The 25,176-nt window shown below is 45.3% G+C and overlaps 1 protein-coding gene across 1 annotated transcript in view; it reads right to left on the bottom strand.

Annotated features, from left to right (window-relative positions):
- CPXM1 (carboxypeptidase X, M14 family member 1) overlaps positions 1-390 on the bottom strand; it is an 86,181-nt gene extending 85,791 nt beyond the window's left edge. Inside the window, exon 1 of the mRNA XM_069745038.1 lies at positions 9-390. Coding sequence (XP_069601139.1) covers positions 9-276 — 268 coding nt within the window. The 5' untranslated portion in view covers positions 277-390. The remainder of the gene's footprint in view (positions 1-8) is intronic.
- Between the last annotated feature and the right edge of the window lie 24,786 nt (positions 391-25,176).

The raw sequence follows: 25,176 nt of genomic DNA, 5'->3' as shown, positions 1-25,176 counted from the left end.
CATCTCACCTGTCTTGTCCGCAGGTTTCTCCTCTGACAGCCTCAGTCTTCGGTCCTTGGGGACCGGCTCGTCCAGGTCCTCGCTGACATAGGGCTGCGCGGTCCCCCCGGCTCCTGTAGTGCTGGAGGGGCTCCGGCTTTGTGTCTGGTTGCTGATTTTGAAGAGCAGGATGGCAGTGACATTGGGGGTGGCAGTGACATTGGGGGGTGCAGCAGAGCCCCTGCATGTGAGGACAGCAGTACAGAGGACTGACAGCAGCACGGGGGTCCGGGACATGGTCAGTGGTGGGCGCAGTCCTCTACTGACCTCAACTCCAGGGTCTGAAGAGGAAAACTCCGCTGCACTCAAGTCTCCGCCGTCCTCTCCCCAATCTCACCTCCTCCTCCTCCTCATCAGGCTCCCAGCCCCCACCTCAAATTCCAAGTCATTCCAGAGGGGAGCTGAACTCACAATGCAGCTCTCTCCCCACAGCCGCAGCCCCTCCTGTCATTATACTGAGGCTTCCATTCATTGTGGATGTCATCATACCAAGCGCCAACATAGTCTGCAGCGCAGTACATAACACACGGTGTAACACCCGCCCCGACCACAGGGGGCAGCACTGAGCCATGTATGGGATCGGGAGTGGGGACTTACCATTCACAGAGTAAGGCTACAGTCATGGCCAAAAATATTCACACCCCTGCAATTCTGTCAGATAATACTCAGTTTCTTCCTGAAAATGATTGCAAACACAAATTATTTGGTTTTATTATCTTCATTTAATTTGTCTTAAATGAAAAAAAAAAACACAAAAAGGATTGTCCTAAAGCCAAATTGGATATAATTCCACAACAAACATAAAAATGAAACCCTGCAAAGTGCTCTGGATGAAGCTGCTCCTCCTATACATAAAACAACTCGGCACAGACGGCAACAACCGTGGCACACGCTGCAAACACGTTTCCTGCAGCGGTGCTCCAGGTGCGCAGAACGTCTGTGGAGAAAATCTAATCTACCCGAAGATTTCATCCATTATAAGTTCATGCTAAAGACATACAATTCTGCCCTTCACCTCTCCAAACAAACCTACTTCAACACCCTCATCACCTCCCTGTCCAATAACCCTAAACGTCTCTTTGACACGTTCCAGTCCCTACTCAACCCAAGAGCGCAGGCCCCAACCACGGATCTCCGTGCTGACGATCTGGCCAATTACTTCAAAGAAAAAATTGACCACATTCGACAGGAAATCATCTCCCAATCTCTTCATACCATGCACTGTCCTCCCTCCCCCACTGCATCTAGTTCACTCTCTGACTTTGAAGCAGTTACAGAAGAAGAAGTAGTCGGGCTCCTTGCATCTTCTCGCCCGACCACTTGCACCAGTGACCCCATTCCGTCACATCTCCTCCAGTCCCTTTCCCCGGCTGTCACCTCTCACCTAACAAAAATATTCAACCTTTCCCTCACTTCCGGTATTTTTCCCTCCTCATTTAAGCATGCCATCATACATCCATTACTTAAAAAACCATCCCTCGATCAAAACTGTGCCGCTAATTATAGACCTGTCTCTAATCTTCCCTTCATCTCTAAACTCCTCGAACGCCTGGTCCACTCCCGTCTTACCCGCTATCTCTCAGATAACTCTCTTCTCGACCCTCTTCAATCTGGCTTCCGCTCTTTACACTCTACTGAAACTGCCCTCACTAAAGTCTCTAATGATCTACTAACAGCTAAATCTAATGGTCACTACTCCATGCTAATTCTCTTGGATCTCTCTGCAGCATTCGATACTGTGGATCATCAGCTCCTCCTCACTATGCTCCGCTCCATCGGCCTCAAGGACACCGTTCTCTCCTGGTTCTCCTCCTATCTCTCTGACCGATCCTTCACTGTATGTTTTGCTGGTTCCTCCTCCTCTCACCTTCCCCTTACTGTTGGGGTTCCTCAAGGATCAGTCCTAGGCCCCCTACTCTTCTCGTTGTATACTGCCCCTATAGGACAAACAATCGGTAGATTTGGTTTCCAGTACCATCTCTATGCTGACGACACCCAATTATACACTTCTGCTCCCGATATCACGCCGACCTTTTTAGAAAACACCAGTGATTGTCTTACCGCTGTCTCTAACATCATGTCCTCCCTCTATCTGAAACTAAACCTGTCAAAAACTGAACTCCTCGTGTTCTCTCCCTCTACTAACCTACCTTTGCCTGACATTGCCATCTCCGTGTGCGGTTCCACCATTACTCCAAAGCAACATGCCCGCTGCCTTGGGGTCATCCTTGATTCTGACCTTTCATTCACCCCCCACATCCGATCACTGGCTCGCTCTTCTTACCTGCATCTCAAAAACATTTCTAGAATTCGCCCTTTTCTTACTTTCGACTCTGCAAAAACTCTGACTGTTTCACTTATTCATTCTCGTCTGGACTATTGTAACTCTCTACTAATCGGTCTCCCTCTTGCAAAACTCTCCCCGCTCCAATCTGTCCTGAATGCTGCAGCCAGGATCATATTCCTCACCAACCGTTACACCGATGCCTCTACCCTGTGCCAGTCATTACACTGGCTACCCATCCACTCCAGAATCCAGTACAAAACTACTACCCTCATCCACAAAGCACTCCATGGCTCAGCACCACCCTACATCTCCTCCCTGGTATCAGTCTACCACCCTACCCGTGCCCTCCGCTCCGCTAATGACCTCAGGTTAGCATCCTCAATAATCAGAACCTCCCACTCCCGTCTCCAAGACTTTACACGTGCTGCGCCGATTCTTTGGAATGCACTACCTAGGATAATACGATTAATCCCCAATCCCCACAGTTTTAAGCGTGCCCTAAAAACTCATTTGTTCAGACTGGCCTACCGCCTCAATGCATTAACCTAACGATCCCTGTGTGGCCTATTTATAATAAAAATAAAAAAAAAAAAAAGGTTCCTCGCATCATGTTCTCATACACTTTACGCAGTATTAGCCCTCTGTGTCTGTACTGCTACATACTTAGGCTGATAACTGGTTCATGCAGCTTTACATGAACACCTGAGCCTTACACTATAGCTGGTCCGAATAACTAAAGCAATTACCATCCACCTCTCGTGTCTCCCCTTTTCCCCATAGTTTGTAGCTTGCGAGCAGCAGGGCCCTCATTCCTCCTGGTATCTGTTTTGAACTGTATTTCTGTTATGCTGTAATGTCTATTGTCTGTACAAGTCCCCTCTATAATTTGTAAAGCGCTGCGGAATATGTTGGCGCTATATAAATAAAATTATTATTATTATTATTATAAAAAGGGAGGTGGACAAAAGTATTGGCACTGTTCGAAAAATCTTTTATATAGCGCTAACATATTCTGCGGTGCTTTACAGTTTGCACACATTATCATCACTGTCCCTGCTGGGGCTCACAATCTAAATTCCCTATCAGTATGTCTTTGGATGCTTCTGTAATTAGTGTAATTAACAGCGCCTGTAACTTACCTGTGGCACCTATCAGGTGTTGGCAATAACTAAATCACACTTGCAGCCAGTTGACATGGATTAAAGTTGACCCAACCTCTGTCCTGTGTCCTTGTGTGAACCACATTGAGCATGGAGAAAAGAAAGAAGACCAAAGAACTGTCTGAGGACTTGAGAAACCAAATTGTGAGGAAGCATGAGCAATCTCAAGGCTACAAGTCCATCTCCAAAGACCTGAATGTTCCTGTGTCTACCGTGCGCAGTGTCATCAAGAAGTGTAAAGCCCATGGCACTGTGGCTAACCTCCCTAGATGTGGACGGAAAAGAAAAATTGACAAGAGATTTCAACGCAAGATTGTGCGGATGTTGGATAAAGAACCTCGACTAACATCCAAACAAGTTCAAGCTGCCCTGCAGTCCGAGGGTACAACAGTGTCAGCCCGTACTATCCATCGGCGTCTGAATGAAAAGGGACTGTATGGTAGGAGACCCAGGAACACCCCACTTCTTACCCCGAGACATAAAAAAGCCAGGCGGGAGTTTGCCAAAACTTACCTGAAAAAGCCTAAAACGTTTTGGAAGAATGTTCTCTGGTCAGATGAGACAAAAGTAGAGCTTTTTGGGCAAAGGCATCAACATAGAGTTTACAGGAGAAAAAAAGAGTCATTCAAAGAAAAGAACACGGTCCCTACAGTCAAACATGGTGGAAGTTCCCTGATGTTTTGGGGGTGCTTTGCTGCCTCTGGCACTGGACTGCTTGACCTTGTGCATGGCATTATGAAGTCTGAAGACTACCAACAAATTTTGCAGCATAATGTAGGGCCCAGTGTGAGAAAGCTGGGTCTCCCTCAGAGGTCATGGGTCTTCCAGCAGGACAATGACCCAAAACACACTTCAAAAAGCACTAGAAAATGGTTTGAGAGAAAGCACCGGAGACTTCTAAGGTGGCCAGCAATGAGTCCAGACCTGAATCCCATAGAACACCTGTGGAGAGATCTAAAAATGGCAGTTTGGAGAAGGCGCCTTCAAATATCAGGGACCTGGAGCAGTTTGCCAAAGAAGAATGGTCTAAAATTCCAGCAGAGCATTGTAAGAAACTCATTGATGGTTACCGGAAGCGGTTGGTCGCAGTTATTTTGGCTAAAGGTTGTGCAGCCAAGTATTAGGCTGAGGGTGCCAATACTTTTGTCTGTCCCATTTTTGGAGTTTTGTGTGAAATAATCAATGTTTTGCTTTTTGCTTCATTCTCTTTTGTGTTTTTTCATTTAAGACAAATTAAATGAAGATAATAATAACAAAGAATTTGTGTTTGCAATCAGGAAGAAACTGAGTATTATCTGACAGAATTGCAGGGGTGTCAATACTTTTGGCCATGACTGTATGTGCACACGTAGAAAGGATCACTGCGGATTTTTCTGCAGCAGATTTGATAAATCCGCAGTGGATAACCGCTGCGGTTTTTCCTGTGGATTTATTGCGTTTTCTACTGCGGATTCCGCTGCGGCTTTACACCTGCAGTTTTCTATTGGAGCAGATGGAAAACTGCTGCGGATTCCGCACAAAGAATTGACATGCTGCGTAAAATAATCCGCTGCGTTCCCGCGAGGTTTTTTCCGCAGCATGGGCACGGTGTTTTTGGTTTCCCATAGGGTTACATTGTACTGTAAACTCATGGGAAACGCTGCGGATCCGCAGCAAAATCTGCATCGTGTGCACAGAGCCTAAGGCCGGAATCACACACAATGTATAAAGCATCTGTCCGACTTTGTCTGCTGAGAATCGCACATGTTCTCCGTATGGTGACCGTATGTTATCCGTGTGCAATGCCAGGGTGCATTTTTTTCTCAAAAAAGTATTCGTGTGTCATCATTATGGTGAGATTTTCTCACACACTTGCAAAATGAGCAAATAATGGCTGAGCCAATATCCTGTCACCTGCCCAATGCCGGAGAATTTCTCACAAGTCTCACCGATAGTCCGTGTGCTGCGCGATTTTTCCTCGCACCCATAGACTTGCATTGGCGTTTCTCGGCTGAGATACGCGGACAATCGCAGCATGCAAGTGTAATACGGATGAGAAAAAAACGGAAGCTGGGCGTTGCCCCATGGAGAAATCCTGGTCAGAGCGCTCGGCGTCCGTATTACAGACTAGTGTGACTCCGGCCTTAGGGCTCATACTCCTTTGCAAGAGAAAAAAACGGACGAGTGTCATGTGAGTGCAATGCGATTTTTCTCACATTGCATCCGTATGACAACCGTATGCGATACGTTTTCTTCTCTGCAACTATTTTTCTACGATCATTTACAGAGTTCTCTGCCACAGAACGGTGAGGGATCTGTAACAAGCGGATGGTCCGCATGCCGTGTGGTTTTATTCTTACATCCATTGACTTGCATTGGCGAGTCTCATCCGAGATACGCAGCAATACACGGCACGCTGCGATTTTCTTCTCAGTCCAATTTCAGCTGAGAAAAAAAAATCGCAGATGAGATGTCACCCATAGAATAACATTGGTCCGAGTGCAATCCGATTTTTTATCAGATTGCACTTGTCCGTTTTTCTCGCAAATGAGTATGAGCCCTTAGGCAGCGGCTCCATCAGGACAAGGCTGCTGTCACCTGGGCTCCATAGCGCCGTGCAAGTCAGTACTGTAAGGGATAGGACAGACTACAGATTACATACAGATCTGGAGAGATTACAGATTACAGAAAGGTCTGCAGAAATTACAGATTACCGAAAGGTCTGTGGAGATTACAGATTACAGAGAGGTCTGCGGAGACTACAGATTACAGAGAGGTCTGCGGAGACTACAGATTACAGAAAGGTCTGCGGAGACTACAGATAACAGAAAGGTCTGCGGAGATTACAGATTACAAACAGGTCTGCAGAGACGACAGATTACACAAAGGTCTGCAGAGACTACAGATTACAGAGAGGTCTGCAGAGACAACAGGTTACAGAGAGGTCTGCGGAGGCTACAGATTACATATATCTCTGGGGAGATTGCATACAGCTGTGGAGAGATTACATATTATATACAGCTCTGCGGAGATTACATACAGCTCTGGGGAGATAACAGATTACATACAGCTGTCGGGAGATTACAGATTATATACAACTCTGGAGAGATTACAGATTATATACAGCTCTGCGGAGATTACAGATTACATACAGCTCTGGGGAGATTACAGATTATATACAGCTCTCGGGAGATTACAGATTATATACAGCTCTGCGGAGATTACAGATTACATACAGCTTTGGGGAGATTACAGATTACATACAGCTCTGGAGAGATTACACATTACATACAGCTCTGAGGAGATTACAGATTACATACAGCTCTGGGGAGATTACAGATTGCATACAGCTCTGGGAAAAATACAGACTACATACAGCTTTGGGATGATTACAGATTACATACAGATCTGGAGAGATTACAGATTACATACAGATCTGGGGAGATTACAGATTACATACAGCTCTGGGGAATACAGATTACATACAGCTCTGGAGACTACAGATTACATACAGCTCTGGAGAGATTACAGATTACATACAGCTCTGGGGAGATTACAGATTACATACAGCTCTGGAGAGATTACAGATTACATACAGCTCTGGGGAGATTACAGATTACATACAGATCTGGGGAGATTACAGATTACATACAGCTCTGGGGAATACAGATTACATACAGCTCTGGAGACTACAGATTACATACAGCTCTGGGGAGATTACAGATTACATACAGCTCTGGGAAGAATACAGACTACATACAGCTTTGGGATGATTACAGATTACATACAGATCTGGAGAGATTACAGATTACATACAGATCTGGGGAGATTACAGATTACATACAGCTCTGGGGAATACAGATTACATACAGCTCTGGAGACTACAGATTACAAACAGCTCTGGAGAGATTACAGATTACATACAGCTCTGGGGAGATTACAGATTACATACAGATCTGGAGAGATTACAGATTACATACAGTTCTGGGCAGATTACATACAGCTCTGGGGAGATTACAGATTACATACAGCTCTGGGCAGATTACATACAGCTCTGGGGAGATTACATACAGCTCTGGAGAGATTACATACAGCTCTGGGAAGATTACACATTACATACAACTCTGAAGACTACAGATTACATACAGCTCTGGAGAGATTACAGAATACATACAGCTCTGGGCAGATTACATACAGCTCTGGGGAGATTACAGATTACATACAGCTCTGGGCAGATTACATACAGCTCTGGGGAGTACAGATTACATACAAGTCTGGAGACTACAGATTACATACAGCTCTGGATAAATTACAGATTACATACAGCTCTGGGGAGATTACAGATTACATACAGCTCTGGAGAGATTACAGATTACATACAGCTCTGGGGAGATTACAGATTACATACAGCTCTGGGGAGATTACATACAGCTCTGGAGAGATTACAGAATCCATACAGCTCTGGGCAGATTACATACCGCTCTGGGGAGATTACAGATTGCATACAGCTCTGGGGAATACAGATTACATACAACTCTGGAGACTACAGATACAGCTCTGGAGAGATTACAGATTACATGCAGGTCTGGGGAGATTATATACAGCTCTGGGGAGATTACAGATTATATACAGCTCTGGAGAGATTACATACAGCTCTGGGGAGATTACAGACTACATACAGTTTTGAGAAGATTACAGATTACATACAGCTCTGGGGAGATTACATACAGCTCTGGAGAGATTACAGAATATATACAGCTCTGGGCAGATTACATACAGCTCTGGGGAGATTACAGATTACATACAGCTCTGGGGAATACAGATTACATACAACTCTGGAGACTACAGATTACATCCAGCTCTGGAGAGATTACCAATTACATACAGCTCTGGGGAGATTATATACAGCTCTGGGGAGATTACAGATTACATACAGCTCTGGGAAGATTACAGATTATATACAGCTATGGGGAGATTACAGATTACATACAGCTCTGGGAAGATTACAGATTATATACAGCTATGGGGAGATTACAGATTATATACAGCTATGGGGAGATTACAGATTACATACAGCTCTGGAGAGATTACAGATTACATACAGCTCTGGAGAGATTACAGATTACATACAGCTCTGGGGAGATTACAGATTACATACAGCTCTGGGGAATACAGATTACATACAGCTCTGGAGACTACAGATTACATACAGCTCTGGAGAGATTACAGATTACATACAGCTCTGGGGAGATTACAGATTACATACAGCTCTGGAGAGATTACAGATTACATACAGCTCTGGGGAGATTACAGATTACATACAGATCTGGGGAGATTACAGATTACATACAGCTCTGGGGAATACAGATTACATACAGCTCTGGAGACTACAGATTACATACAGCTCTGGGGAGATTACAGATTACATACAGCTCTGGGAAGAATACAGACTACATACAGCTTTGGGATGATTACAGATTACATACAGATCTGGAGAGATTACAGATTACATACAGATCTGGGGAGATTACAGATTACATACAGCTCTGGGGAATACAGATTACATACAGCTCTGGAGACTACAGATTACAAACAGCTCTGGAGAGATTACAGATTACATACAGCTCTGGGGAGATTACAGATTACATACAGATCTGGAGAGATTACAGATTACATACAGTTCTGGGCAGATTACATACAGCTCTGGGGAGATTACAGATTACATACAGCTCTGGGCAGATTACATACAGCTCTGGGGAGATTACATACAGCTCTGGAGAGATTACATACAGCTCTGGGAAGATTACACATTACATACAACTCTGAAGACTACAGATTACATACAGCTCTGGAGAGATTACAGAATACATACAGCTCTGGGCAGATTACATACAGCTCTGGGGAGATTACAGATTACATACAGCTCTGGGCAGATTACATACAGCTCTGGGGAGTACAGATTACATACAAGTCTGGAGACTACAGATTACATACAGCTCTGGATAAATTACAGATTACATACAGCTCTGGGGAGATTACAGATTACATACAGCTCTGGAGAGATTACAGATTACATACAGCTCTGGGGAGATTACAGATTACATACAGCTCTGGGGAGATTACATACAGCTCTGGAGAGATTACAGAATCCATACAGCTCTGGGCAGATTACATACCGCTCTGGGGAGATTACAGATTGCATACAGCTCTGGGGAATACAGATTACATACAACTCTGGAGACTACAGATACAGCTCTGGAGAGATTACAGATTACATGCAGGTCTGGGGAGATTATATACAGCTCTGGGGAGATTACAGATTATATACAGCTCTGGAGAGATTACATACAGCTCTGGGGAGATTACAGACTACATACAGTTTTGAGAAGATTACAGATTACATACAGCTCTGGGGAGATTACATACAGCTCTGGAGAGATTACAGAATATATACAGCTCTGGGCAGATTACATACAGCTCTGGGGAGATTACAGATTACATACAGCTCTGGGGAATACAGATTACATACAACTCTGGAGACTACAGATTACATCCAGCTCTGGAGAGATTACCAATTACATACAGCTCTGGGGAGATTATATACAGCTCTGGGGAGATTACAGATTACATACAGCTCTGGGAAGATTACAGATTATATACAGCTATGGGGAGATTACAGATTACATACAGCTCTGGGAAGATTACAGATTATATACAGCTATGGGGAGATTACAGATTATATACAGCTATGGGGAGATTACAGTTTACATACAGCTCTGGAGAGATTACAGATTACATACAGCTCTGGAGAGATTACAGATTACATACAGCTCTGGGGAGATTACAGATTACATACAGCTCTGGGGAGATTATAAACAGCTCTGGGGAGATTACAGATTACAAACAGCTCTGGGGAGATTATAAACAGCTCTGGGGAGATTACAGATTACAAACAGCTCTGGGGAGAATACAGACTACATACAGCTTTGGGAAGATTACAGATTACATACAGCTCTGGGAAGATTACAGATTATAAACAGCTATGGGGAGATTACAGATTACATACAGCTCTGGGAAGCTCTGAAAATCTAATTAAAGAGGTGATGGTGCGACATGTGCTGGCCAAAAGAGAGCAGGACCATGAGATAGAGCTGCTTAAAGAAATAGTTGAGCGAGAAAGGGTCCTGAGAGAGGTGATTGAGCACTGAGTGGGTGAGCTGGAAAAGGAAGTCGCTGAGCTCAGAGGTCACCTGTCAGCATGTCAAACCATAAATAAGGCCGTATTAAAAGATATGGAGGTGCTCAGAGAGGCCCAAGAGAAGAATCAGCAGGAGCTTCTCCAGAGAGAGGATGAGCATCGCTGCTTGGTAGAAGAGCAAGATAAAGTTCTCCAAGAGCTCAAGACAAAGGAGACTAATCAACAGCTCCAGAAATCCACGGATGACCGGGAAATCGAACTGTTGCACTCTCCCGATCTGATCACGGTGAATGAGAGTAAGCTGGAGAGGCTGACCAAAGAACAGGCCTCCAAGGAGGAAGAAATCCAGCAAGGGAAGTGCCACGCAGATGGCCGAACAAAGGACATCGAGGTCTTGGAAAACTGCGCTGACGCTAAGGACGAGGAGGTCCAACAATATGACCAAGAAGGTGAGACTTCGATTTTCAAGTGCGTAATAGACGTACCCAAAGACATGCAAGAAGCGTGTGCCAGTGAGGAGATGCATGAAGTGTTTAAAAAGGCGGTCGACGAGTGTAGGGTGCACTGGGCACCTGAGACCCATCAACTGGTCATACTGTCCACTAAGGAAGTCACAGTGAAGCGGGTGGCTGTCCTGAGAGAGATGCATCTACAATGCCTCCGCACAAAACAAATGATCATGTTGAAGAATAAGGAAGCCGCTCGACGTCTGGAGCTAGCAAGAGAAGCTCAAAGTCGGTTGGGTATTGTAGAAGATGTCGTGCAAGTGCCCAGAGGTCTGGTGGGGAAAGTCATTGGAAGATTTGGCAAGGTGATGCAAGAGATGGTGAATAGGTCCGGTGTTATGAGAGTGAGCATTCCGGCTGATGATGAAGCCCAGGTCGTGGGTGAAGATGGGATGGTTCCATTCCTTGTCGTCGGATCCATGGAGAGCCTTGGGAATATCCAAATGCTCCTGGCGTATCGTGTGGCATACCTGAAACAGATAGAGCAGCTAAGACGTGAGAGGGAGCAGATCAATATAGAGCTGCAAGGATTGGCAAACAGGTTGCCACCACCTTCAATTCGTGGTCTAGAGAGGCAAAGAGGTTCTCTAAAGACTGGAAGTCCTCAAGCAGAAGTTAACAGAGGATATAGAGGTAAAGTGAAGAGCTGCTCTCCGAAGAAAGACAATAGGAGAGATCAAGAACCGAGAGAGAACCGAAGGTGGTCAGATGGAAGAGTTAGAAGTAGTGACTCCTCAGTTAGTTCAGGGCTCAGTGACCTAAGCGGGAGATCCTATAGCAGACGAGATGACAAGGGGTCATCGTTGTCAAAGGATGTGATGGAAAGGGATGACGAATGCCGACGAAAGGGTTCAATAACAGGCTCTGACTTAGACAGATGGTTTGACTGTCAGGGACGACTGAGAGGGGTCTCTAGTCGGTTTAGGACAAGTGCCAAGCCCCACGGCTTTAGGCAGAGGGGGAGGAATGTAGCGTGGCTAAAGGTCATGTGATTAATGGACGGTATGTATCGCAGAGGTGGGTGGCCCTGTGATGGAAGCCTGGGTATGTTTTGCTCAAGCAGATCTACTGCTGAGGGATTTGTTTACATTGGGAAGGCTTGCAGGTGATTGGAGAGATGGGTGGGTTCAGTCACCTACAAACCCACCCTAAGAGGCGTGTCTGAATACCTAAGATGGTTTTGTGTTGAAGGACCTGTGGGGATGTCACACTCACCTGACTGGCCATGTGACAGGTATCTGGGTGTGGTTACACTTATGTAAAGAGGTGTGTGTGTAGCCCATGTGGAGAGTGTGTTTGGGAGTCTGTCAGGGTGGACAGACTTCCAAGTGTCCTGGCTGGACACTGCAGAGTGGCCTGTGTGTTGGACGGTTCCAAGTGGGGACAGACGTCCTGAACAGAACACAGAGACCATATTTAGGCTGGAGAGCCTACGTGCTGGACATGACACAGCCTGTATGCCTACAGGTCTGAGAGAGAGCGGAGCTCTAATATGGACATTGAGGATTCAACTGTCTGAAGTAAGACTGTTTACCTGTTGTTCCTGTTACTATGTGGTTTATGGAGCAATAAACCTGTGAACTTTTAAAGAAACGTGCCTCCAGAGTATCATCCGCCGCACCTGAGCGAGTACAATCCCTACAGAAGATTACAGATTACATACAGCTTTGGGAAGATTACAGATTACATACAGATCTGGGAAGATTACAGATTACATACAGATCTGGGAAGATTACAGATTATAAACAGCTATGGGGAGATTACAGATTACATACAGCTTTGGGAAGATTACAGATTATATACAGATCTGGGGAGATTACAGATTACATACAGATCTGGGAAGATTACAGATTATAAACAGCTATGGGGAGATTACAGATTACATACAGTTTTGGGAAGATTACAGATTATATACAGATCTGGGGAGATTACAGATTACATACAGCTTTGGGAAGATTACAGATTACATACAGATCTGGGGAGATTACAGATTACATACAGCTCTGGGGAGATTACAGATTACATACAGATCTGGGAAGATTACAGATTATAAACAGCTATGGGGAGATTACAGATTACATACAGCTTTGGGAAGATTACAGATTATATACAGCTATGGGGAGATTACAGATTACATACAGATCTGGGGAGATTACAGATTATAAACAGCTTTGGGAAGATTACAGATTACATACAGCTCTGGGAAGATTACAGATTACATACAGATCTGGGGAGTATACAGATTACATACAGCTCTGAAGATGATAGATTACATACATACTTTGCATTGAGGCTGGTGCCATTTTACGTTTGGGGTAGCACTAGTTCACATGCATTTCATTGCACCCCAGAGGGACCGTTTCAGTGTTTCATTATCTGCTGGGATTGACTCCACTTTAAAGACCTTCTTTGCTTATTATAGTGTGAGTGTTCTGTACCTTACCCAGCAGTAAACTACGGTATTTCTTCTGTGCCATGTGGGGTAATTTTGGGATTTTTTTCGGTCATATATATATCTATATACATAATTGTCTAAGGGGTACTTCCGTCTGTCTGTCTGTCCTTCTGTCACGGATATTCATTGGTCGTGGCCTCTGTCTATCATGGAAATCCAAGTCGCTGATTGGTCGCCGCAAAACAGCCACGACCAATCAGCGATGGGCACAGTCTGGAAGAAAATGGCCGCTCCTTACTCCCCGCAGTCAGTGGCTGGCGCCCGCTCCCCGCAGTCAGTGTCCCCGGCGCTCCGCTCCCCGCAGTCAGTGTCCCTGGCGCTTCGCTCCCCGCACGCTCCATACTCCCCTTCGGTCACCACTAAGGCTACGTTCACATTTGCGTTGTTGTGTGTTGCGTTGGCGACGCAGGGCACAATGCATGCAAAACGCATGCAAAAACGCATTGTTTTGTGACGCATGCGTCCATTTTTGGCCGATTTTGGACGCAAAAAAATGCAACTTGCTGCGTCCTCTGCGCCCTGACGCTTGCGCCAAAAAAGATGCATGCATCACAAAACGCAAGACGCAATGCATGTCCATGCGCCCCCATGTTAAATATAGGGGCGCATGACGCATGCGTCACCGCGGTTGCGCCTGACGCACCGCAAATGTGAACGTAGCCTAACACAGGGTTAATGCCAGCGGTAACGCACTCCGTTACCGCCGCTATTAACCCTGTGTGTCCCCAACCTTTTACTATTGATGCTGCCTATGCGGAATCAATAGTAAAAGAAAGTAATGTTAAAAATAATTTTAAAAAAAACAAAAAACCTGCTATACTCACCCTCCGTTGTCCGCTCAGCCGCTTGCGCCTGCCGCCATCTTCCTTTCCCAGCGATCCTTTGCGAAATTACCCACAAAACCTAGCAGTCTCGCGAGACCGCTAAGTCATATGGGTGATTTCGCAAAGCATCCTGGGAACGCAAGATGGCGGCAGCCGCGCGCCCATCTGCACAGGATCCCAGGAGGCGGAGAGACAGGACGCAGAGGAGCAGCGACGAGAATGGTTAGTATGTTCAACTACAAGGGGCCCTCGGATCGTTAGGTGAGTATGTTTATTTTTTATTTTTTTAACCTGTGACATACGTGGCTCGGTAATATACTACGTCACTGTGCAATATACTACGTGGCTCTGTGCTGTATACTACGTGGCTGGGCAATATACTACGTGGCTGAGCAATATACTACGTGGCTGAGCAATATACTACGTGGCTGGGCAATATACTACGTGGCTGATCAATATACTATGTGACTGGGCAATATACTACGTGGCTGGGCAATATACTACGTGGCTGATCAATATACTATGTGACTGGGCAATATACTACGTGGCTGGGCAATATACTACGTGGCCGGGCAATATACTATGTGACTGGGCAATATACTACGTGGCTGGGCAATATACTACGTGACTGGGCAATATACTACGTGGCTGTGCAATATACTACGTGGCTGAGCAATATACTATGTGACTGGGCAATATACTACGTGGCTGTGCAATATACTACGTGGCTGGGCAATATACTACGTGGCCGGGCAATATACTATGTGACTGGGCAATATACTACGTGGCTGGGCAATATACTACGTGGCTGTGCAATATACTACGTGGCTGAGCAATATACTATGTGACTGGGCAATATACTACGTGGCTGTGCAATATACTATGTGGCTGGGCAATATAGTATGTGGCTGGGCAATATACTACGTGGCTGTGCAATATACTACGTGGCTGGGCAATATACTACGTGGCTGGGCAATATACTATGTCACTGGGCAATATCCTACGTGGCTCTGTGCTGTATACTACGTGGCTGGGCAATATACTACGTTGCTGGGCAATATACTACGTGGCTGTGCAATATACTACGTGGCTGGGCAATATACTACGTTGCTGGGCAATATACTACGTGGCTGTGCAATATACTACGTGGCTGGGCAATATACTACGTCGCTGGGCAATATACTACGTGACTGGGCAATATACTACGTGGCTGGGCAATATACTACATGGCTCTGTGCTGTATACTACGTGGCTGTGCAATATACTACGTGGCTGAGCAATATACTATGTGACTGAGCAATATACTACATGGCTGGGCAATATACTACGTGGCTGGGCAATATACTACGTGGCTCTGTGCTGTATACTACAAGGCTGTGCAATATACTACGTGGCCGTGCAATATACTACGTGGCTGAACAATATACTACATGGCTCTGTGCTGTATACTACGTGGCTGTGCTGTATACTACGTGGCTGTGCAATATACTACATGGCTGGGCAATATAATACGTGGCTTTGCAATATACTACGTGACTGGGCAATATACTACGTGGCTGGGCAATATAATACGTGGCTGGGCAATATACTACGTGGCTGGGCAATATACTACATGGCTCTGTGCTGTATACTACGTGGCTGTGCAATATACTACGTGGCTGAGCAATATACTATGTGACTGGGCAATATACTACATGGCTGGGCAATATACTACGTGGCTGGGCAATATACTACGTGGCTCTGTGCTGTATACTACAAGGCTGTGCAATATACTACGTGGCTGTGCAATATACTACGTGGCTGAACAATATACTACATGGCTCTGTGCTGTATACTACGTGGCTGTGCTGTATACTACGTGGCTGTGCAATATACTACATGGCTGGGCAATATAATACGTGGCTGTGCAATATACTACGTGACTGGGCAATATACTACGTGACTGGGCAATATACTACGTGGCTGGGCAATATAATACGTGGCTGGGCAATATACTACGTGGCTGGGCAATATACTACATGGCTCTGTGCTGTATACTACGTGGCTGTGCAATATACTACGTGGCTGAGCAATATACTACCTCGCTCTGTGCTGTATACTACGTGGCTGGGCAATATAATACGTGGCTGGGCAATATACTACGTGGCTGGGCAATATACTACATGGCTCTGTGCTGTATACTACGTGGCTGTGCAATATACTACGTGACTGGGCAATATACTACATGGCTCTGTGCTGTATACTACGTGGCTGTGCAATATACAGTACTATGTGACTGGGCAATATACTACGTCACTGAGCAATATACTACGCGGCTGTGCAATATACTACCTCGCTATGCAATACACTAACTCAGTCGAGGGGTTCAAGAGAGGCCTGGATGTCTTCCTGGAGCAGAACAATATTGTATCATACAATTATTAGGTTCTGTAGAAGGACGTAGATCTGGGGATTTATTATGATGGAATATAGGCTGAACTGGATGGACAAATGTCTTTTTTTCGGCCTTACTAACTATGTTACTATGTGGCTGGGCAATATACTACGTGACAGTGCAATATACTATGTGGCTGTGCATTATACTACCTCGCTCTGCAATATAATACGTGGCTGTGCAATATACTACGTGGCTGCGCAATATACTACGTGGCTGCGCAATATACTACATGGCTGGGCAATATACTACGTGGCTGGGCAATATACTACGTGGCTGGGCAATATACTACGTGGCTGGGCAATATACTATGTCGCTGTGCAATATACTACGTAGCTGGGCAATATACTACGTGACTGGGCAATATACTACGTGGCTGCGCAATATACTACGTGGCTGGGCAATATACTACTACGTCGCTGTGCAATATACTACGTCGCTGGGCAATATACTACGTGGCTGCGCAATATACTACGCAGCTGGTCAATATACTACGCAGCTGGTCAATATACTACCTCGCTCTGCAATATACTACGTTGCTCTGTTCTGTATTCTACGTCGCTGTGCAATATACTACGTAACTGGGGCAATTTACTATATGGCTGTGCAATATACTACGTGGACATGCATACTCTAGAATACCCGATGCGTTAGAATCGGGCCACCATCTAGTATATATATATATATATATATATATACACTATATAGGAACGGGCCCTATGAGGGAGTGTCTTTTGTATTGTTTTTAATTGTTTTTAATATTGTTACCAATAAAGCTTGTCCTTTTTCACTTATCTAATTGGTGGTGTGGCTCCTTTTTTCTCTTATACAGCTCTGGGGAGATTACAGATTACATACAGCTCTGTGGAGAATACAGATTATATACAGCTCTTGGGAGATTACAGATTATATACAGCTCTGGGGAGATTACAGATTACATACAGCTCTGGGGAGATTACAGATTACATACAGCTCTGGGGACATTACAGATTATATACAGCTCTGGGGAGATTACAGATTGCATACAGCTCTTGGGAGATTACAGATTACATACAGCTCTGGGGAGATTACAGATTACATACAGCTCTGGGGAGATTACATATTACATACAGCTCTTGGGAGATTACAGATTATATACAGCTCTGGGGAGATTACAGATTACATACAGCTCTGGGGAGAATACAGATTACATACAGCTCTGGGGAGATTACAGATTATATACAGCTATGGGGAGATAACAGATTACATACAGCTCTAAGGAGATTACAGATTACATACAGCTCTGGGGAGTTTACAGATTATATACAGCTCTGGGGAGATTACAGATTACATGCAGCTCTGGGGAGATTACAGATTACATACAGCTCTGGGGAGATTACAGATTGCATACAGCTCTTGGGAGATTACAGATTACATACAGCTCTGGGGAGATTACAGATTACATACAGCTCTGGAGAGATTACAGATTGCATACAGCTCTGGTGAGATTACAGATTACATACAGCTCTGGGGAGATTACAGATTACATACAGCTCTGGGGAGATTACAGATTACATACAGCTCTGGGGAGATTACAGATTACATACAGCTCTGGGGAGATTACAGATTACATACAGCTCTGGGGAGATTACAGATTATATACAGCTCTGGGGAGATTACAGATTACATACAGCTCTGGGGAGATTACAGATTACATACAGCTCTGGAGAGATTACAGATTGCATACAGCTCTGGTGAGATTACAGATTACATACAGCTCTGGGGAGATTACAGATTACATACAGCTCTGGGGAGATTACAGATTACATACAGTTCTGGGGAGATTACAGATTACATACAGCTCTGGGGAGATTACAGATTATATACAGCTATGGGGAGATAACAGATTAAATACAGCTCTAAGGAGATTACAGATTACATACAGCTCTGGGGAGTTTACAGATTATATACAGCTCTGGGGAGATTACAGATTACATACAGCTCTGGGGAGATTACAGATTACATACAGCTCTGGGGAGATTACAGATTATATACAGCTCTGGGGAGATTACAGATTACATACAGCTCTGGGGAGATTACAGATTACATACAGCTCTGGGGAGATTACAGATTATATACAGCTCTGGGGAGATTACAGATTGCATACAGCTCTTGGGAGATTACAGATTACATACAGCTCTGGGGAGATTACAGATTACATACAGCTCTGGGGAGATTACAGATTACATACAGCTCTGGGGAGATTACAGATTGCATACAGCTCTTGGGAGATTACAGATTACATACAGCTCTGGGGAGATTACAGATTACATACAGCTCTGGGGAGTTTACAGATTATATACAGCTCTGGGGAGATTACAGATTATACACAGCTCTGGGGAGATTACAGATTACATACAGCTCTGGGGAGATTACAGATTACATACAGCTCTGGAGAGATTACAGATTGCATACAGCTCTGGTGAGATTACAGATTACATACAGCTCTGGGGAGATTACAGATTACATACAGTTCTGGGGAGATTACAGATTACATACAGCTCTGGGGAGATTACAGATTATATACAGCTATGGGGAGATAACAGATTAAATACAGCTCTAAGGAGATTACAGATTACATACAGCTCTGGGGAGTTTACAGATTATATACAGCTCTGGGGAGATTACAGATTGCATACAGCTCTTGGGAGATTACAGATTACATACAGCTCTGGGGAGATTACAGATTACATACAGCTCTGGGGAGATTACAGATTACATACAGCTCTGGGGAGATTACAGATTGCATACAGCTCTTGGGAGATTACAGATTACATACAGCTCTGGGGAGATTACAGATTACATACAGCTCTGGGGAGTTTACAGATTATATACAGCTCTGGGGAGATTACAGATTACATACAGCTCTGGGGAGATTACAGATTATATACAGCTCTGGGGAGATTACAGATTACATACAGCTCTGGGGAGATTACAGATTACATACAGCTCTGGGGAGATTACAGATTGCATACAGCTCTGGGGAGATTACAGATTGCATACAGCTCTTGGGAGATTACAGATTACATACAGCTCTGGGGAGATTACAGATTGCATACAGCTCTGGTGAGATTACAGATTACATACAGCTCTGGGGAGATTACAGATTGCATACACCTCAAATTATATGTCATGATCTAGTCAGGGGTTTATTTCTGATTATTCTCTCCCCGGGATGTTCAATTGGGGGTTAATCTTCTCTGCCTCGTTTTGGGATCTATCTGGCTATGTCAGTCCGCTGCTACCTGCAAGCAGTGTCAGTTATAGTTCCGGTCTCTGGCTTGAGCAGCTGACCCAGTTATTCCCCGATTTGTGATCTGCCGTTTACCTGGGTCCCGTTCCTGTGCTCCCCTGTGACTTCGCTCATTGTAGTACTCGCTCTCCGTTTTGTGACCCCTTGGTATTTGACTCGGCTTGTCCTCTGACCTGTTTGACTGTCTTGCGTCTCTGGCTTTCCTGCTCCCGATCGGCTCTGACTTCTTTGGCTTGTTTCTGACTTCGTGTATTGCTGTGACCTCTGGTACTTCGTTCCCTCTCTATTGCTGACCCGGCTTTGTCTGACTACTCTTTCGCCACCTAGTGACTTCTGCCTGCTGCTCTGTGATTTCACTGTGGGTGTCCCTGCTTTCCCTCACCTGCACCCCCTAGTGGAGGTTGTGTGCTACTGCGCTGCAGTAGGCATTACATTATAACTTACCATTTATTTAGAGGGGTTTATTCATTTTTTTCCCTGGCTATGGATCCGCTGCGATATCTGGCTGACCAGGTGTCCAGTTTGATGCAGATGATGCAGAAATTCTCAGTGGAACATAGGGCCCTGGCCACGTCCCATACTCATTTACAGAAAGAGTTGACGGAGATGGTTAAAACTGTGCAGGGTGCCACCTCCTATGTTGTCAGCAGGTCTGGCGATTCTGGAGATGTCGCCTTGCACTCTCCCGAATCCTCAGTCAAGCTTCCTGACACCTTTGCTGGTGACAAGGATAAGTTTTATACGTTTAGGGAGAGTTGCAAATTGTTGTTTTCACAAAGACCTCGATCCTCTGGGTATGAGAGTCAGGCCAGTGGGAATAATTATTTCCTTACTCTGGGAAGGTCCCCAATCGCGGGCTTTCTCGCTGTCCCCCACTGCCCCTGAACAGATGTCAGTGGATAGATTTTTTGAGGCCCTAGGACTTATCTATGACAAACCAGACCTTATTAGGGTGGCAGAGGATACTATCATGGGTCTTGTCCAGAGAAACCTCTCAGCTGAGTGGTATTGCTCGGAGTTTAGACTATGGTCCCCAGAGGTCTCATGGAAGGACTCTGCACTCATGTGCTATGGCCGGAGGGGACTGTCTGACCATTTGAAGGATGCTCTGACTCTCTATCCACCACCTAGATCTTTGGAGGAGGCTATGACTCAGGCCATCCAGATGGATCATAGACTAAGGGAGAGGAGTGTCACGCAGCGAGAAGGTCCTTTGCTTCCGAGTAACCCTGATGCTACGCCTCAGTCCGAGCCCATGGAGGTGGGGGTCACCACCGTCAAGGAAAGGGAAAGGAGATGATGACGTGATGGGAAACTCTGCTTCTACTCTCCTAGTGTATCCTCACCCACCCCCTGCAGACTGTGAGCCCTCGCGGGCAGGGTCCTCCCTCCTTATGTACTCGTGTGCCTTGTTATCTGCTCATGTTTAATGTATTTGTCTATATTTGCCCCGTATTCACATGTAAAGCGCCATGGAATAAATGGCGCTATAAAAATGTATAATAATAATAATAATAATACTGTGATAGTCTGGGACACTGGAAGAAGGACTGTCCTTCTTGTCCTCCATCTCCCAAGGTACCGGGAAATGCCAAAGTCTGGGTAACTGTCGAAGAGGTTGCCCAGACTCTTAGGTACCTTTTATCCTCATCTCTTAAACTACTATTGGAAGTAGAACTTTGTCAAGAATGGTTGTATCTCCACTTCAGCTTTTGTGGATTGTGGGCCATCTTTGAACTCGATTGACTCTGATTTGGTGGTCCAATGTAAGATAGAGACAGTCAGGTTGGAAACTCCCATTAATATCATGGCCATTGATAAAACACCCCTCACTAAGAATGTTGTTAAGTTTATCTCTGAGGAGTTTATCCTTAAGGTGGGGTCCTATCATCAAGAATGTATTATATGTTTTATTATGGACAATCTACCTACGGAACTGGTGTTGGGGTTTCCCTGGTTACTGTTACATAACCCGATCATTGATTGGGAATCCCAGGGCATTGTTAAATGGGGTCCTAATTGTTCTAAAGTTTGCCTTGTTAATGTGTGTGTGTGTCATCTGTCAGTCTGGAGGGTATTCCGGAGTACCTGAAGGATTTTGAGGATATGTTCTCCAAAAAGGAGGCTGAGGTTCTACCACCACACCGCCCATTCGATTATGCTGTTAATCTCGCTCCTGGTGCCAAACTGCCCAAGGCCCGTTTATACAATCTCTCCGTCCCTGAGCGGGCGGCTATAAAGGAGTACGGTATATCTCTGATAGTCTTCATAAAGGGCACATTCGTCCCTCTGTTTTTGCTGTGGCGGCAGGATTCTTTTTGTGAACAAAAAAGATGGTGGTTTACGCCCATGCCTCGATTTTCGAGAATTAAACAAGATCATTGTGAGGAATATTTACCTCCTCCCACTTATTCCTGATTCATACAATCAATTGTCCGGGGCTAGGTGGTTCTCTAAGCTGGATCTCAGGAAAGCATATAATCTCATCGTCATGCGGGAAGGGGATGAGTGGAAAACGGCTTTCCTTACCTCCAAGGGTTTATTTGAGAACCTGTTTATGCCCTTTGGTCTGACTAACGCGCCAGCAGTATTTCAGAATTTCATTAATCGTGTTTTTTCTGATTTCATTGGGCGTTTCATGGTGGTGTATCTGGATGATATCCTTATATACCCGGATGATAAAATTAAACATCTGGGTCATCTCCGTGCTGTCCTCCAGAGGCTCACGGAGAACTCTCTCTTTGCTAAACTGGAGAAGTGTTCATTTTTTGTGCAAGAATTGTCCTTTCTGGGGTTTATTTTGTCTGCTGAGGGGTTTCGCATGGACCCTGGAAAGGTACAGGCCATTGTTGATTGGGTGCAACTCAGAGATCTCAAGGCTCTTCAGAGATTTTTGGGTTTTCCAATTACTACAGTAAATTCATCAAGGGGTTTTCACAGATGGTTAAACTCCTCACTGATTGAACTCGCAAGGGGGCTGATATTAAAAATTGGTCAGCTACAGCTTTAGCGACATTTTCTTCCTTAAAAGAATGTTTTATGTCTGCCCCTGTACTGGTTCAGCCTGATTTGTATGAGCCATATATCGTGGAGGTGGGGTCCTCGGAGGTGGGAGTGGGGACGATGTTATTTAAAGGGCCCACCACGTTAACCAATTTAAGACCCTGTGTCTTCTTTTCTATAAAGTTTTGCTCTGCGGAAAGGAATTACAATGTGGGTAACGGGGAGTTACTAGCCATTAAATTGGCTTTTGAAGAATGGAGGCTTTTTTGGAGGGGGCTGTCCATCAAATCACGGTCATCACGAACCACAAGAACCTGTCATATTGAGTCGGCCAAATGTTTAACCCCGAGGCAGGCGAGGTGATCAATTTTTTTCTTCTCGATTTCAGTTATCTATCACTTTTAGGCCTGGATCCAAGAGTGTGAAGGCTGATGCCTTATCTCGCAGCCTGGATCCAATATCTCCTCCTGAACTTCCTTCCTCCATTCTTCAGCACTGGATGGTTGTGGCTGGAGTTTCCTTGGCATTAGAGTGGGAGATTCGGGAGGCCCAGTCTCTTGCCCCTCTGTCCATGCCGGATAATACGTTTCATGGGCCCGCTCTAAATCTCCCATAACCGGCCGGCCGGGGAATTGGTGCAATTTCAGATAAACTATGGACCCATCTGTCCAAGGATTTTATCATGGACCTTTCTCCTTCTAAAGGTAAAACTGTGGTCTGGGTGGTGGTGGATAGGTTCAGTAAACAAGCACATTTTGTACCTAATGTGGAAACTTTGTTGAAATTTTTTATCGAGCATGTTGTGCGATTACATGGTGTGCCTGTGAGTGTGGTCTCTGACAGAGGGGTACAATTTGTATCTAAGTTGTGGAGGGATTTTTGTTAAATGCTGGGTAGCAGTTTGACCTTTTCTTCAGCCTATCATCCTGAGACCAACAGTCAGACTGAGAGGACCAATCAATCTTTGGAGCAGATTTGACGGTGCCTTGCCACGTCTCGTCAGGATGATTGGTGCTCTTCATTACCATTGCCAGAATTTGCATTTAATAATCGCATTAATCAGTCCACTGGTACTTCCCTGTTCTTTTGCAATTGTTACACCCGGTACCTTTGCAGGGTCCCAGCGGGACTCCCGCTAGCCCCTGCTTCCTCTCTTCCTCCTGCTTCCCGGCACGTGGCCAGCAGGTCCTCGGGCAGAGTGCTTATGTCGCGCGCATGCGCGCTCCTGGTCTCTTAAAGACACAGCGCGCATTTTTCAAAAAGTATTTCTGACCAATGGCGTGTTAGTGATTACTATTTCTAGCCCCTCCGCTATAGGGAGGGTGCCGGCGCAACAAGTATCTTCTGTTGCTAGCTTCCAGTTTCAGCTAGTGTGTGCTTAGTTTCGGATGTCTTTTGCCAGAGCTCCGCTTACACTGTTTGTCTCTGCAGACTGTTATCCACTTGCTGTCCTGGGCGACGTCCATTCTATCTATGCCAGTTCCGTCACGTCCTGCCATTTAGCCATCCGTACCTCTGGACAACGTCTGTACCACCGGTGTTAGCTCCTTGCCGTACACCCAGAACCCACCGGTCAGCTCAACGACATCTGCTACCTTTGCTTGTCCTTTTGTCCCACTGGGACAGCTGCCACGTGTCCTGGGTCTAATTGGAGGTTGCACCCGTGTCCTCCAGGTATTCCATTCTGACTCCGCTCGAGGGGACTTACCACGTGTGTCTGGAACTCACGTAGTTACGCCCACTTCGGAGCCCCCTGGACCGTGGTCTCACACGTCAAGATTTCTTGCAGAAATTTTCCTGACAAAAACCAGACATTTCTGCCAGAAATCCGCATGCGTTTTTACCGCGATTTTACCGCGTTTTTCACGCGTTTTTGGTGCGTTTTTTGTGCTTTTTTTCCCAAATGCATAGAATTGCGGGAAAAACAGAAAATCCGCAAAAATAATGAACATGCTCATTTTTTTACCGCGATGCGTTTTTTTCGCGGAAAAAAACGCAT

The sequence above is a fragment of the Ranitomeya imitator genome, chromosome 1 (genome assembly GCF_032444005.1).
Source record: "Ranitomeya imitator isolate aRanImi1 chromosome 1, aRanImi1.pri, whole genome shotgun sequence".
NCBI lineage: Eukaryota > Metazoa > Chordata > Amphibia > Anura > Dendrobatidae > Ranitomeya > Ranitomeya imitator.
This window is presented reverse-complemented; position numbering and strand designations above follow the sequence as displayed.